We start from the raw sequence: 17,947 nt of genomic DNA on the forward strand, positions 1-17,947 counted from the left end.
TGTCATTCATCATTTTCCACTACTACTTTACGCAAGTAGTGTGCATAGTGTTAGGATCAGGTGCCGCCTGTGGTTTCCCACATTTTGCGCCATATGTAAACTGTGAAGAAATACAGTACTACTGTAGATGCCAGAAAAGTGTTGTGTTGTTGGATGTGTAGTATCGTGTTGAATTCTGTTGTGTGTCCTGGCATTTGGCCACAGGGACCCTGGTGGAACCCCACGTTGCCCACACACACACCACTAGGAGGCAGCCAGGCTGCCCATAATTCTCTGGCTAGTCTCCGTCAGGGTCGCCTGAGCAGAGACCAAGTTTTAAAAAAAAATAATAATAATAATAAAAAAATAAATAAATCAAAACAAAAAATTTAAAAAAATAAATTAATTAAAAAAAGCAATTAGATAGTGAGGTAGTACAGGGTGTACAGAAGAAAAGGGGGAATGAAAGTAAGAGTAAGGGGATATAGTCGAAGGCATCCCCAACCAATCTGTGGATACTCATCCATCAGGCAAAGGGGAAGGAATGGGGTCGAAAGTGACTGTATAAGGGAATACAGATAGGATCGCCATTTGGCGCCTCTGTCATTGACATTGAGTGGTGTCCAATCCGGCGCCTCTGTAGCCAGGTGGGAAGGAGCAGCAGTGCGTAGCACACGCTTCTTGATTAGACCGGAGTTCGAGCCTATCACCACCAAATACGAAGGATGCGGGAAGGTCAGGGAATGGCTACCGCATATTCCCGGAGCAATATGGCCTTAGTTGCTAATGCTCCTAAAAAAAAAAAAAAAGTGTCCAATCCAGTGGTAGCTTTCAAACTCCAATCGTCGGATAGTTGTCTGTTGATGGTGTGATGGTCAAGTTCATGACTGTCTATAGTCTGGATGAAAGCTCATTATGGTCTCAAACCGTCTGTTGTCTTCCTTGGGACCATTGTGGTGCAGGTACAGGAACTGTAGATAAGGATTTCCTTTGGCTGAAGAGCTCTTGTGCGGAACGTGTAAAAGCTGTATATTCCTCCCTACTATCAAGCAGGTGTGTTTCTTGGTCTTTGGGTATGTAGGTCAAGGAAGTGATGAAGGTGCAGCGGAGATCCTCATACAGGGGGGGCAGTCGTACATAAGGTGCGACCAACTCTCAATCCCACCACAGGTGCAAGTAGGATTATCGATGATTCCCCGGGCCGTCAGTTTGCCTTTTAATGATCCATGGCCAGTTAACAGGTATGAGCATAAAGGCCAGGGGGGGGGGAAGCCTGGGAAACACCCTGTTAATGTAAGGGAAGAACTTTCTAGTGATTTCACCTTTGTTGCAAGTAGTCCATCTTGCTTGCCATGCCTGCTGCAGATGCGTGAGGAGACACTTCTTTTCTGCTGTTCTGCCGTTTACTGGGTCTGTTGTGAAGTCGAGGATGGTCTTGGAATTTGCTTTGGAGAGGTGGAAGAGTAGTCCACAGCGGACCAATTCCAGGTCCAGTGGCATGGCACCTGCCAGGATTTGCAGAGCATGGGTACTGACAGTGCAGCAGGCATGGGTAGTAGCAAGCAGGATGTTTCTTTGCAGAGAGTCGAGGATTCTTCTACCACTAACAGTAATTGCTTTCCGGTACCAGATGCCTGCTGCGTACATTATAATCGGGGTAAATACCACTTTATAGAATAAGGACAGAGTGTGCCTGTTGAGTCCCCAGTCCCGTCTGGAGAGCCTGGTGACAAGGGCAGTGTAATTGCGTATCTTTCTTCTTAGGTATTTAAGATGTGGCTGGAAATTTAGTTTGCTGTCAAGGATAACTCCTAGATACTTAAGCTCAGTGGAGAATTTTATGGTCCTGTTGTCTCTTTTTATCTGTGGCTGTCTGGCTACATTGAGACTTCCTTTGAGAAGAATAGAATCTGTTTTGGTGGCAGAGATGGTGAGGTTATGGTGTTTAGCCCAGTTCTGTAGTGCATTATTCGCCAAAATCTCCAGTAACAGTGATAATAAGGTCATCTGCATAGGCCTGAGAGGTGACCTCTCCCAGGTCCATGCCAAGGAATTCAAGGACAGGATTCCACAAGAATGGGCTCTATGAAGATCATCTGCATAGGCCTGAGAGGTGACCTCTCCCAGGTCCATGCCAAGGAATTCATCAAGGACAAGATTCCACAAGAATGGGCCCAGAACCGAGCCCTGTGGGCATCCTCTGTAGACCTGTCTGGTGATTTTCATATATGGAGCATTAACAGTAATTGACCTGTTGGAAAGGTAGCTTTTGATTGAGTTATATAGCTTTACTGGGAGCTTTGATTGACGCACTCTTCCTAGGACGCTCGGCCACCAAAGTGTAGTAGTGGACCAGAGAAAAGAAAGTTTTATTGTTGACAGTCACTATGGCAAAATCAACTCAAAACTGCAGCTATAGAAATTCATTATGCCAACATATGACATAACTTCTTGTCATTGTCAGACATTCTAGACATTCATCATTCTAGCCTAATTGAGAACAAGGCACTAACACTTACTGTGAGAAGGGCATCCACTACAACCACTGCTTGTCATCAACTGCAGATGGAACAATATTTAATAATTGAAAATGTACAAGCCATGTTCAAGAGAGTGGCAGATAGCTTTTAGCCTCTAATCCAGAATACAAGATCCATTCACCCTAAATTGCTTTCAGGAGCAGGTTAGGAAAATTGCAATTTAGAAAACTGTAATGTACTAGTTTTAATATATTAAAATTTTGCAATATTGATCAACCTTAAAAGCTCATTATGAAGTGATTTGGAAAAGCAGGAAAACTACAAAATGTAAGTGTGATGGTAGGTCTTCTTTCAGACATAAATTTATTGTAAATAAATTATATGATGGATGGGAAGAGAAAAATTCCAAGTTTAATCCAGAAAAACAATATCTCCTTTTCTGGATTAAACCTCCCACAGACTTTGAATTTAGAAGCATAATAACCTAATAGTGGGAATAGGTTGTGACATATGTGAAGAAAAAATGGCAGAAATATACCTGAGAAAATAAAAAAAGAGAAATATGGAAATTGATACCTTAGCTCTTCAAGAAATAAGTCATTCCAGTGGGCAGAGGAAGAATGTAGTTTCAGAAATGGTTGAGATGATTGAATTCACTACAGCAATGAGCAGACATCTTCCTGACCAGCAAAACAACTTTATAGCAAAGTTATGTAGATGAACTAAATACAGCAAATATGAATACAGTTTCTCAGGTGGCAATATAACATCTTATAATTTTATTTTAAATTTCAAAGAAAAAAAGATTCTCTGTTAATATATGAGGTACATTCAAAAATTTCCTGGAATTTTACTATAAAAGTTTACTGAGTTATTAAGCTTACTAGCTTAATTAACTTCAAAGTACCTTCCTTCTGCATGTGCATGCTTGCTCCTTTGGTCTGCCCAAGCCTTAAAATCATGTTTTTTTTTTTTTTTTGTTTTTTTTTTTTAGAGCCCCTTTGGTGTTTTTGTTGATATTATCCACTATAGTAAAATGATGACCCTGAAACCTCCATTTTTAGTTCAGAAAATGGCCAGAAGTCCGACAGTTGAAGGTCAGTGGGAGTAGGGATGATGCTGCATGGCTGTAATTTTTTTTTTTTCCCAGCCAAGAACTGCTGATCTGCTGTTGCTATGTGGCAGTACATTGTTATGGTGCAAAATCAACCCATCCTCCAATTTTAAGGTCAGAAATTAATCAACGTGGCTTTGACATTGGATTTTGTTGAATAAGACTTCTTGGGCCATTCGGACATTTTTGTGTGATATTCAGATGATTCCACCTTGATCTTGGAGTCATAGGCAAACAGCCAAATCTCAACCTCAGTGGCCACTTAGGAATTTTGATCCTGTGTAGATTTTGCAAAAAAATCACCTGCAATGGCTTTCTTGCAGTCCATTTGATCGTCCAACAGCTAGCAAACTCAATGCATCACTAAATCTTGCATCAGGGTTGTGTGTACTGAGCCTACCAACAGTCTAACTTCATAAACAAGCTCAACAACTGCTATTCGCATATTTCGCATTAGTTCCTTCGCTTTCATGCCATTTTCTGTTTTGTGACTTCAAAGGGCATTCATTTCAAGGTTTTGTTGTCCAGTGTTTCCTGTATATTTTTATACTGATTAAACCACTCATAAACTGCCGTTTTCTTCAGTTTTTACTTTTTTTATTTGTTTTACTTTACACACACACACACGTGTGATGTGTGGGTGTAAAGTAAAACAAATTTAGTTGAAGTAATAAATTGAAATTTTCATTCTGCAAGATTCCAGTTTGCTATGTGAAGATGAGTAAGGAAAGTGGAAGTGTGAGAAAAAAAGATGTAAAAGGCTGAAAGAATATAAAAAACGTTAATTATTGATTAATGTTATTACCATTGACATTAGTAGAGGCATATGATGCAAGAAAGCAAGCTTATATAGCATCACCCATTAAAAAAAAAAAAAAAAAAACCTTCCCGTTTCACCCATCCATTCCTCCAAATGTTTGTCTAATTCTTCTTTGAATTTATTTAAGATGTCAACTTTTACAATGACAAATGGAAGTTCGTTCCAGCAGTCAACTACCCACTGGCTAAAGGCAAATTTACATACATCTTGTCTACAACTGTCTTTAATCGATTTGAATTTGTCCCCTCAAGCGATTAATCTGGGCAAAGGAAAGAATCCCATCAGCATTGAGCATGTTCAAGCCATTCAAAGCCTTATAGCCAACTGAACTAGCCAGGTGGGTAAACTGCCTGCCTGGCAACCTAAAGGTCGCAGGTTCGAGTTCCACTTCTGGCTTGGATCAGAGTAAAATGCAAAAACCTTGGGAGGTGAATTATGGCCACAAAGCCGATGCGCCAACAAGTAACAAAAAAAAAAAAAAACTCTTATACACCTCAATCAGATCACCTTGCAGGTGCCTAGTCTCCAGACACTGTACTTTGCAAAACTTATGCTTTTCTTCATAAGAGCAACCCTTTGTTCTATTCCCAATCTTGTTGCCCTTTACTGTACTCATTCCAGCAGCTCTTCAACCTTCCTAAAATGAGGCCTCCAGACCTGTATGAAGTACTTAAGGTGTGGCCTGACCATTGCCAGGGGATAATCACCTCCTTATCCTTGCTAGCAAAATTTCTGTATATGATTGACAGAAAACCATGAGCTACTCTTGCAGCCTGTCTGCACTGCTCAGAAAGCTTCATATCTGACTTCACAATTACCCCAGTTCCTTTTCATTCTCTACTACCCTGAGTGTAGTACCACACAGTTGGTATGCTACTCTGGGGTTACTGCTACCCATATACAGTACTTTACATTTGTCAACGTTAAACTTCTGTTGCTACCTCTCACAGGCGCCTCCATAGCCAGGTGAGCAGGAGCAGCAGTGGTAGCACACGCTTCTTGAGTAGACTGGGGTTCCAACCCGTGAGCCACCAAATATGGAGGATGCGGAAAGGTCAGGGAATGACCACCGCATATCCCCGTAGCAATATGGCCTTAGTTGCTAATGCTCCTAAAAAAAAAAAATAACAACAGCTACCTCTCAGCCCATCTGCTCAACTTTTTTAGATCCTGTTGCAGTAATATACTATCATTAACAACCTTGCCAACCTTCATATCATCTGCAAACTTAGACATTTACCCTAATATACCTTCATCAATATCATTGATAAATACAGAAAACAACACTGGGCCCAACACATAACCCTTGGGGATTCCACTAATAACGTTCGTCCATGAAGAGCAGTGTCTATTGATTACCACTCTGTCTTCTCTCACTCAACCATCCTTTTATCCATTGTAGCAACTTGCCCTTAATGCCGTACTGCTCCAATTTGTACAGTAGTCTTCCATGTGCAACAGTTCTTGACATCATCTGGTTGTAAAAAATATTAGTACAATTCTTTAAGTCTTTCAGTAAAGTCACATAATAAATATCATCACCTTTTCAGAAAAATTTGTGTTGATAATGAAGAAAAGTTGATAATGTGAGGCTTCTTTTACATACAGAAGTCAGGTGGCTTTGTAAAAGAAACTGTCTAACAAGAGTTATAAACCTTTTTTGATACGATAATTAGTTTTTTATAAAGCAAAGGAGACAGATTTAGCCCAAGGAGATCAACAAACACAAAAACAACATATACTATATGGCTTTGTTTTTTAAAAACTTAATGAAGTATCACTTCAACTTCAAAGGAAATTAATTAGTGATAGACTGCAAATGCATATTAAAAGCCATCACAAAAAAACTGGAAATATTTGAAAGCAATGAAATGAGAAAACAATTTCATGGTATGCAAGAGTCAGCTGAAATCAGTGAACTAGCACCGAGAATGATCTTAAGAATTATTCTGATCTGTGTTCTTTAAAAGGTGAAATGAAAAATATATTTTCAAATTTATTTTCTTTTTACGTGAAGCCTTGGATATTAGATTCAATTGCCGGGTCTGCGGTTGAAGAAATTCAAGAACAGCTCTTTGAATTATAATGTAAAGAATAATGCAAATATAGATTTGAAAAGGGTGAAATGGCTGACTTGTGGGAATCAAAAAAACTAAACTTCTTTATCCAACAATGTGGTCGGAAATGGCAAAAGTACTTCTTTGTTTTCCAATGTCTAGCTTGAAAGTGATTTTAGTTCAGTAAATAAAATATTAACAAAGGAAAGAAACAGAATTGATTTATGTTCAAGAGGAGACATTAGAATTAAACTTACTAAACAGCTAAGAAGCATTAGGCTCAGGAACCCATTGAATGAAATGAGTAAGTATAAAGTATTTTCTTGTTTAAAATTTCATGGGGGAGGGCGATTAGGAAAAAAATGTCTAAAAAAGCCCTTTGGGGGGGCGATAATTAAAAAAAGTGAGAAACAGGTCAACATCAACCCACTGATCGATCATATTCTCTGTGAGTTCCTGTTCCTCCAGGATATCTGTAACTGCCTGTATATCCCAATGTATAGCAATTTGTCCATTGTTTTTCTCATTATCAGTCACAGTTTGATTCTCTCAATCAGCTATTCTGAGAAAACCACTTTCTCTCCACCAATTTTGTGTGCTACTTCCTTTAAATTTAACATCTTTAGAACTTCAGGAACTCCACGATTGGAGGGTAGCAAAGGTAAAAGCAGCTCGTGTCTGTAATTTACCTTAAAATTATGAATGATTCCTAGATCAAGGGGCTGCATTAATGCAGTGGTATTTTTTGGTAAATACATGTCCTGAATCTTTCCATCTTTGGATGAGTGGGCTGGACAGTTTCTAAAAACAGTAATACTTTTGGTTCAATGCATAGTTTTCTCAAATTCCGTTGCACTGATGGTACAAATGTTTCGTGGAACTGGGTCAAAAATAAATTTGCAGTCTTATTACGGGAAGATGTTTTCGGATGATGGATTTAAAACATTATCGATTCTTACTTTTCCCGATTACCACGAGAGGCAGTTTATGGGTTCCTGTTTTATTCATGCATAACAACACAGTGACACAATCCTTATTTAACTTCAATCCTGCTTTGTTCAGAGCTGATTTTAAATCCAAAGATTTCATTGTAACAGTGTGGACTCATCACAGAAACCTTCACACACAAATTAAATCACTAATAAATTGTTTTGCACTATCAGCATCTGATGATTTTGCTTCACTTCTAATTTTTATTTCCCCAGTGCCATGACATTTCTACCAACACCATAGCCATCCATCACTGGCAGAGAATTGACCTACAATCTTTGTCTTGAAAAAATTTCTCTGCTTTCATCTTCAGAATTGGATCTGACAGTGGAAATCCTAAAAGAGTCTTGATTTCTTCCTTTCCAGTCCTGGGGTTTTGTCCAACTTATTCAAGAAGGAATGTTGTCTTTCTTCTGCAGTCCGTCCTCGTATTTTTCCCTTCCACATACCCAGCTCCCGTTTTATTTGTGATTTTGAGACATCGCTTTTTACTCGTTCAGTTACAGTCATCTTTTCCTTAATGGTGTACGACTTTCTTTTATTAACGTTTGCCATAACCCCTGAAATCAGTTTTAATTTACGATAGCTACATTTGTAAAGCTTGCAAAAATGTAAAAATATCACCGATACATACTGAACAGTCATAAAAAAATGCATCTCGCACAGGTGGATCTCAAACTGCAGATCGTTTTTTTTTTTTTTGCTTGCTATGGCAACCTGTGCACAGCGAAAGATGGTCGATACTAACTGCAGAGGCTAAAACAACCTCGCATCTTTTGAATGCACTGCTGCTATCTGACTCATTTTCGGGAAACCAATTCTTTTGTGTTGGAGGTGATAAACAAGTTGCATGACTTAAGCTATGGGTGTAGTGGTTAGTGACCTTGAAGAAGATTAGCAAATCCCGCCACTCTAGGAAATGAGGTAGGACAGGATACCATCACCAGAATAAAACGAAGCAAGCAGGAATTTCTTTGTTCAGCAAACATCCTTTTTTGCTTAACTCGGTGGAAGGGTAAATGTCCTTGGGATTTCTGAGAACCCCTGCGTTTTTCCTCTCTTGCTGTAGTGCAAGATTTGCAAAAGAGTTAATGATTTTCTCGGATTTTTTTTTTTTCCAATAGCAGTGTCAGGCAGTAAGATCTGCGGTATAAACCACAGCATTAGAGAGCAGGGGGAGGGGTGAATATATACAAATGAAATTAGTTTAGAAATGGAAGAATTATCTCTATGATGTCTTACAGAACACTTCAGTGCTGATACTCTCCATAGTTAAATAACTATACAAATTGATTACATATATTTCACTCTCTCATAGGCAAGATCACTAATCCAGTGCACCACTGAATCAGGGACCCACGGACTCAAAAATACATCGAACGACCACCCCAATCTTTGAGCAAGAGATTAGGGTGGTGGTTCGATGTATTTTGGGGTCCGCAGGTCCCCGATTCCATGGTACATTGGATCACTGATCTTGTCTACGAAGGAATGGAATACATGTAATCGATTTGTATAGTTATTCAACTGCGGATAGTATCAACACTGAAGTGCTCTGCAGGACATCATAGAGGTAATTCTTCCATTTCTGTACTAATTTACTTATAACATAGAACATATTGAGCCATTGCTGCTCTGTTATCTATTAAACAAAAAATGAAAGTCCATCAGAGGAATTCTGAAAAACAAAAACTTAGGCAGGTGAGAGGAAATGGTGCCGTTTATAGAAGTTATCACAACTGGTGTGTGACTTTATTACTACTACTATTTAGCCACATGGTGCAAGGAAGCCTGAGGTTTATGCTGCACCAGCAAAAAAATTACCGAGAGAGAGAGAAGGGAATCACCAAGAAAGAGAAGAATAATTGATATCCAGCTCACAGGACCCTGGGTGTGCCAAGCCCATACTCACCAGATGTGAGCCTCTGAGGTGATTAGATAGAAACAGGATAGTCTTGCTATAGAAGTGGTACACCTGAAATATGGTGAGAGATGATAAACTCTGCACATTATATAATTAATTTTAAATAATCCAAGAGAGGAAGTGTAATCTAACTTATGGTTTTTTTTTTTTTTTTTAAACTAACTTAATCTTTTACCCCTTTGGGAAATGAGTTAGGATTATTATTATTATTATTATTATTATTATTATTGGCCATATGGTACAAGGAAGCCTAAGGCTTATGCTGCACCAGCCAAAAAAAAAAAAAAAAAAAATCCCAAGTTACCCCCTGAGAGAGAGAGAGAGAGAGAGAGAGAGAGAGAGAAGTAGAAAGGAATCACCAAGAAAGAGAAGAATGATGATATCCAGCTCAGGACCCTGGGTTTGCCAAGCCCATACTCACCAGATGTGAGCCCCCGGGGTTAATAGGGGGGGAGGGATGAACTTCAGGCTCAAATAATAATGAACACAACCTATAAAGTAACTGACAGAGAAAATGGTAACTTCAAAACTATTGGAATAACCTTAAAAGCCATTAAAGTGTATGCCAATTTAATATTTGTTCTTTGCAATGTTTGTGATTGGTGCTGGCATGATTGTAGCAACAGTGCAAAGAGTTGAAGGTTGAGCAGATAGAAGATACTTGTTAACATTAACAATGTAGTTACTAAGTTTTAAAATATATTTAGAAATCTTCAACACACTAAATACAGGTGCATTGTTGCAAAATAATTTTCAATTTTCCCTTCTCCATAGTTGATTTCTCTCTTTTCATTTCATCTTTAAACTGCTTAATGATTTCTAAGTATAGGATGGCCTTATGTCTTATTAACAATAACATCTGGTTGAGTCCTGCACTGGGCTGCTTACTTGTGGATAGAGTTGAAGGTTAGTTTTTGGCTAATTTTGCAGTTTATGGGTCAGATTCAGTCCCAGTTTTTATTAATTATTTGTTGCCATACAAAACAAGAATTAAATGAAATAATGAGGCTTCCAAAACCAATTTCTGACAATGAATGTTATTGACCGCTGAACTTAAGTGATGGGGAAGAAGAAAAAAAATTTTTTTTTCCATATCTTTCAGCTGTGGCCTGTATCATTTTTGCCAGCAGTGTACTTGATGAAAGAGTTATTTCTGCAGGTGACTTTCTAATTGAAGAAAGAAGAATACTGTTGAATCCAGAAACTGCTGATGATTGTCCTCTTTCTGTATAGCAGAAATGTGTAAAATTGTTATGAGTGCACAGCATTTTTTAATGTTGTGCATTGTATACATATTGATGTTGATGCATTATTATTATTATTATTATGCATAATTATTATGAAAAATTATGGATAATTTTGCATTATTATTGATTTGTAAAAAAATTTAAGATATTTCTTAATGTCTTTTCTTTTGGTTTCTGTTTTGCGGGTTGCAGGTAGAAAGTGTCTAATACAGTGGACCCACACAAGACTCTGTAGGGATTGATATTTCAATCCCTGCAGTTGATTAAGATAAATCCATGTTTTGTCTGTTGTTCGCTAAAAGTGGCGTATATTTGGCAAGGTGACCTTCATTTGAATCCGTAATCTGGATAGCTAGATTACCTTTGCTGGGATCCAACACCCACAATATAGCTCGGTTCGAAACTAATCCAGTAAGAATCTGGCATGTTTCTTGTGTGCTGACCTGTAATATATGTTCAGAATAAGTGGGGAGATACTAATGGTTGAGAAGGCAGCTCCAACACACCATTCTGACTCCTGCTTCAACAAGATGGGCAATCATGGGATAGCTTAACCAGTCAGCTAGTAGGATTGTCTAGTGCTTGGTTAGCCCTGACATCCGCTTCCAAGCTCATTTACATACTAGTAATTTTTTTTTGTTTACTATTTGTCGCCATCTTTTAACTGTTTTTTTAAATACTGCAACAAACTGCTTTTGTTTATGAATTTGTCTGATTATGAATGCCCAGTTTAATAAAAAAAAATAAGAGAGCGAGAGACCAAGACTCTTCTACATGGAAATTATATTGTACTTTGACACTAACTGAAAAATAAACAAAACTTTTCGAAAACTTATACACTGTTATCCTTGGTGTGATTGTTGTATTAAGTATTGCTGGCTATATATTTTATTTTCCTCTATCTTATTATTTTTGATACTTAATACTTAAATATGGATAATGATCAAATGTAAGAAAATGATGGATATAGATAAATCTTAATGTTTTTTTCTTATCTGAAACAAAAAACCTGCAAAAATATTTTTAAAAATTGTTGTTACCACTCTTATGAAATATTCTTTTATCATTAGGGCTTCGATATTTAAAGTTCACTTGCAAAATTTAAAAACACTAATAGACAAGATAGAACTAGCTCGAAGGATGGCAGCATTGACACCTGGTTTTACAGGTTAGTATCATTTCTTTGTTTTGTTTTTAATCTGAGTTAGGAGAAAATATATGTATATACAGGGTGATTCATAAGTAGAATTACCACTGTAATGGTGCAAAATAAAATTACAAAACACTAACTCTAATTGTTTTTTTTATAATTATTTTTTGCACAATTGTCCAGGAAAGTTAAAAAAAAAAAAAATAAATAAATAAATAATGTATCATCACCCAATGTGAGAACTTACTTGCGAATAAGAGTATATTCAGGTATCTTTCAACTGGATTTTGGAAGCTATTTTGCATGAACTTTCCAGAAACATTTTTATTGAATAAAGCAAAACTGAGATTATTTTATTTTAGAGGAAGTAATATATAGTGTAGACTCTCGATTTTCCAGGATAGATGGTAAAAAACAAATACCGGATAATCGATTTCCTGGTTATTCCAAAAATACAAAGTCCCCAACATACGTAAGAGATATGTTCCAGGACTTCTTACGTAAGTGAGGTTTGCGTAACTCAGTAATGACTAATAACATTTCTACTAATTATTATTGATAAATCTGAATTCGGCTCGATACTTGTTAATGTTTGACCATCTTCATACATCCTTATTATTTTAATTTTCTGACCCAAATCGATCGACTTCCTTTTGTTGATTGATTTACTTGTAGCACTCACACTTATTCTCTTAGTCAGCGCCATGATAATGGTCAAAATGACATTTTCTGTAAAGAACTTCACTGCGAAAACTCACTATTATCACCCCACACTAGCTCACATTTTACTAAAACACATTTCTGGAGGTCACTACCATAAAACAATAAAAACAATTTGTTTCCAGGTTATTGGACTTATCTGTTAGTGCATCTAATTATAAACGGGTAGTAAACTCGATCTTATTGCATTTGTGATAAAGCTGGAATTCTGTGGGTTTTATGTTATTATAGTAAAATGTGTCTCTTTCACTGAAATCTTCAGTCATATAAAAAGACATAAATAAATTTTAAAAATTTCTTCTCTTTCCTATTTTTTTGCTTGTTACTCTGTATCTTGCTTGTGCAATTTGTGCGTGCTGTGATCATCGTTATTGATTCCTTATTTTTTTATTTTATTTTAAATTTCACAATCCTAAAAAAAAAAAAATTGGGTGAAAAAAAATTACCTAAGTCTGAAGTTGTCGAAGTTGGAGACTTACTGATCGAAAAATGTTCAGCAACTCATGTAAAAAGTGTGGTGGTAGATAAAAGAACAAAAAAACTTATCACGCACTACGCGCATGTTCAATACAATGCTTTCCTTTATTTTTTATGATGTCGATTTTTAATCTAATAGCTTCACTTTATTTTTTACAATATTACGTATGGTTTGGTCACCAACATAATGGTTCCTTAGAGATTTAACCGATGCACCGTTTTCAAACTTTTGAATAATTTCAAGTATTTGTTTAATAGAAAGTGCAACTCTTTTGTGTTTACCCATCACTTTCGTGATTTCTAAACAAAAAAAAAATATATGCTATAAAAAAAAATTGTCATCCCTGATATAAATAACGAAAGAATCGACGCGATGCACTAAAACAAATTAAACATTTCTTTTTTTTTTTTTTTTTTTTTTTTAGCAGCGGCCATGAAGACAGTGGTGGTTGCAGGATAGGTACATTATTTCTCAATGATTACTTGTAATGTCGCTTCTTGTCGCGTATTTGCGACTTACAAAACTTCTGTTTATACCTATTCAAGTTATTACTTGAATTTTATTATTTCTGTTTCTCAATACCCCCCCCCCCCCCCCAGGCTTGAACCGACCATTAGCATTAGTAGAGGCATATGATGCAAGAAAGCAAGCCTATGCAGCATCAGCCAAAAAAAAAAAAAAAAAAAACCCCCTTCCACTTCACCCCTCCGCCCGTTCGAAATACCTGTCCAGCTGAGCCTTAAATTTATTTAGGCTATCAACTTCAACAACAAGGGATGGAAGTCTGTTCCACTAACCAACTACACGCTGGCTAAAGGCAAATTCCTACATCTGTCTTTCTTGAGTTTGAATTTATGCCCTCTCAGGTGATTATTCTGAGCAAGAGGCAGTGTCCCGTCAGCATTGAGCATGCTCAAACCACTCAAAGCTTTGTAAACCTCTATCAGATCACCTCGCCGGTGCCTAGTCTCCAGACACTGCAATTTGCAAAACTTAAGCCTTTCTTCGTAAGAGCAACCCTTCATTCCGTTCACTAATCTTGTTGCCCTTCTCTGTACTCGTTCCAGCAGCTCCACATCCTTCTTGAAATGAGGCCTCCAAACCTGTATACAGTACTCAAGGTGCGGCCTCACCATTGCCTTATACAAGGGAATAATCATCTCCCTACCCCTACTAGAAAAATTCCTGTATATCATTGATAAGAGACCATGAGCTACTCTTGCAGCCCGTCTGCACTGCTCAGAGAACTTCATATCTGCCTGCACAATTACCCCCAGGTCCTTCTCATTCTCTACCACTGTCAGTGTAGTACCACAGAGTTGATACAGAGTTGATAGGTAGTACTTTACATTTGTCAATGTTAAACTTCATTTGCCACCTCTCAGCCCATCTGCTCAACCTTTCCAGATCCTGTTGCAGCAGCATAGCGTCAGTAGCGCCCTTAACAACCCTGCCAACCTTTGTATCGTCTCCAAACTTGGACATTAAGCTTGATATACCATCATCAATATTAATTATAAATATAGAAAACAACAATGGACCCAACACTGAATCCTGGGGGACTCCACTAATAACATTAGTCCACGATGAGCAGTGTCCATTAATTACCACTCTGTCTTCTGCCACTCAACCAGGCTACCAGGAAGCTACCAGGCTTTACATACCAACCAAGAAATATTGTTCAAGGTTCAGGCCTAAATGGTTGTCAGATGAACTAATGAGACATATGGCAGAGAAGAAAAATGCATGGGATATATACAAATTAATGGGTGACATGGAAGCCTATGATAGATATAAGTTGGTCTGTAACCAAGTCACAAAGGAGATTAGGCAGGCAAAGGCAGATTATGAGAAATCCTTGGCAAAGGACGCAAAGAAAAACAGAAAAGAGTTCTTTACCTATTTAAACTCAAGAAGGAAAGGGATGAATCAGATTGGTCCACTGGATGTTGATGGTTCAACAGTTGAGGATCCTGCTCAGGTGGCTAACAATCTAAATGAGTATTTTGCATCTACATTCACACATGAGGAGTTATTCAGGAAGGGGAATGTCGTAGGTGAAGTAAACATTGGCAGTGAGCTAGATTATTTTCTAATAACTGAGAGGAAAGTGGAGGAGAAATTGCTGATGATAAACATAAAAAAGGCACCAGGGGTGGATGGGATCTATTCAGTTATATTAAAGGAGGCAGCAAAGGAAGTAAGCAAACCCCTAGCCATAATTATGAGAGCTTCTTTGGACTCAGGGGAGGTACCCATGGACTGGAGATGTGCAAATGTAACCCCAATTCACAAAGAAGGATCAAAGGCTGACACAAGTAATTATAGACCTGTTAGTTTAACTTCGGTTCCAGGAAAATTAATGGCGCATTGCTTCAAGAAGCACTGCAGGATCATCTAGACAAGAATTCAGTTATAGCTCAGACACAGCATGGTTTTGTTAAGGGCAGGTCTTGTCTGACCAATTTGATTGGATACTATGATGTAGTCACAAAAGAACTGGATGCAGGGAATAACTTTGATATTATATATTTGGATCTTAGAAAGGCTTTTGATACTGTTGCGCATGGAAGACTGCTGCACAAATTGGAGAAGTGTGGCATTGGAGGCAAATTGCTGCTATGGATAAAGGAATGGTTGAGTGGCAGAAGACAGAGAGTGGTAATCAATGGACACTGCTCAACGTGGACTAATGTTATTAGTGGAGTTCCTCAGGGTTCAGTGTTGGGTCCATTGTTGTTTTCTGTATTTATAAATTATATTGATGATGGTGTATCAGGCTTAATGTCCAAGTTTGCAGACGATACCAAGGTTGGCAGGGTTGTTAAGGACACTACTGATACTATGCTGCTGCAACAGGATCTGGAAAGGTTGAGCAGATGGGCTGAGAGGTGGCAAATGAAGTTTAACATTGACAAATGTAAAGTACTACATATGGGAAACAGTAACCCCAGATCAACGTATCAACTCTGTGGTACTACGCTGACAGTGGTAGAGAATGAAAAGGACCTGGGGGTAATTGTGCAGGCAGATATGAAGTTCTCTGAGCAGTGCAGACGAGCTGCAAGAGTAGCTCATGGTGTCTTGTCAATGATATACAGGAATTTTTCTAGCAGGGATAAGGATGTGATTATTCCCTTGTATAAGGCATTGGTCAGGCCACACCTTGAGTACTGTATACAGGTCTGGAGGCCTCATTTCAAGAAGGATGTAGAGCTGCTCGAACGAGTACAGAGAAGGGCAACAAGATTAGTGAATGGAACAAAGGGTTGCTCTTATGATTAAAGACCTAAGTTTTGCAAATTACAGAGCCTGGAGACTAGGCATCGGCGAGGTGATCTGATAGAGGTGTATAAGGCTTTGAATGGCTTGAGCATGCTCAATGCCGATGGAATTCTTCCTCTTGCTCAGAATAATCACCTGAGAGGGCATAAATTGAAATTGAGGAAGGACGGATGTCGGATAGATGTGCGGAAATTTGCCTTTAGCCAGCGGGCAGTTGGTTTGTGGAATAGACTCCCATCGCTTGTTGTTGAAGTTGATAGCCTAAATAAATTTAAGGCTCAGTTGGACAGGTATTTCGAACGAACGGAGGGGTGAAATGGGAGTTGTGGCTGTTTTTTTTTTTTTTTTGGCTGATGCTGAATAAGCTTGCTTTCTTGCATCATATGCCTCTACTAATGCTAACCATCCCTTTATCCATAGCAACAATTTGCCACCAATGCCACACTGCTCCAATTTGTGCAGCAGTCTTCCATGTGCAACAGTATCAAAAGCCTTTCTAAGATCCAAATATATAATATCAAAGTTATTCCCTGCATCCAATTCTTTTGTGACTGCACCATAGTATTAAATCAAATTGGTCAGGCAAGACCTTCCCTTGACAAAACCATGCTGTGTCTGAACTACAACTGAATTCTAGTCAAGATGATCCTGCAGTGCTTCTTTAATCAGTGCTTCCATTAATTTTTCTGGAACAGAAGTTAAACTCACAGGTCTATAATTACTTGTCAGCCTTTGATCCTCCTTTGTGAATTGGGGTTACAATTGCACATTTCCAGTCTGTGGGTACCTCTCCTGAGTCCAAGGAAGCTCTCATAATTATGGCTAACGGATTGCTTACTTCCTTTGCCATCTCTTTAATATAACTTGATAGATTCCATCCACCCAAGGTGCCTTTCTTATGTTTATCTTCAACAATTTCTCCTCCACTTTACTCTCAATTATTACAAGATCATCTAGCTCACTGCTGTTTACTTCATCTATGGCATTCCCCCTTCCTGAATAACTCCTCATGTGTGAATGTAGATGCAAAATATTGATTTAGTTTGTTAGCTACCTGAGCAAGATCATGAACAGTTCAACCATCGATATCGAGTGGACCAATCTGATTCATGCCCTTCCTTCTAGAGTTTACATAAGTAAAGAATTCCTTGCTGTTTTTCTTTGCATCCCTTGCCAAAGATTTCTCGTAATCTGCCTTCGTCTGCCTAACCTCATTTGTAACTTGGTTACAGATCAACTTATATCTATCATAGGCTTCTGTGTCACATGTTAATTTATATGTATCCCATGCATTTTTCTTCTCTGCCATATGTCTCATTAGTTCATCTGACATCCATTTAGGCCTGAACCTTGAAAAATATTTTTTAGTTGGTATGTAAAGCCTAGTAGCTTCCAAGATAAGTTCTTTGAATGCTTCCCATTTTGAGTTTGCTGTTGGTAACATCATCAGTTGGTCCCACTTGTATAGAATTTAAATACTGTCTCAGTCCATCGTAGTCACCTTTACGAAAGCAATAACCCTTCCCTTTACCCCTGATGGTAGTTACTTCCTTGAGTAAATCCCACTTCAGCACACTGTGATCACTGCCACCTAGTGGTTCCTGTATCTGCAGATTCTTAATTCATGAAGAATCACTACTGATAATCAAATCAAGATATTGCTCCCTCTAGTTGCCTCCCAAACATGCTGATGTAGAAAACAA

The 17,947-nt window shown here is 38.1% G+C and overlaps 1 protein-coding gene across 2 annotated transcripts in view; it reads left to right on the forward strand.

Moving 5' to 3' along the window:
• Afg3l2 (AFG3 like matrix AAA peptidase subunit 2) overlaps positions 1-17,947 on the forward strand; it is a 641,759-nt gene that overhangs the window by 491,651 nt on the left and 132,161 nt on the right. For both annotated transcript variants that reach the window (XM_090383564.1, XM_090383565.1), the window contains exon 12: positions 11,682-11,779. In XM_090383564.1, the coding sequence (XP_090239690.1) occupies positions 11,682-11,779 (98 nt within the window). The remainder of the gene's footprint in view (positions 1-11,681; positions 11,780-17,947) is intronic.

The sequence above is a fragment of the Mastigoproctus giganteus genome, chromosome 10 (genome assembly GCF_048544385.1).
Source record: "Mastigoproctus giganteus isolate SK-2022 chromosome 10, ASM4854438v1, whole genome shotgun sequence".
In the NCBI taxonomy this organism is placed as follows: domain Eukaryota; kingdom Metazoa; phylum Arthropoda; class Arachnida; order Uropygi; family Thelyphonidae; genus Mastigoproctus; species Mastigoproctus giganteus.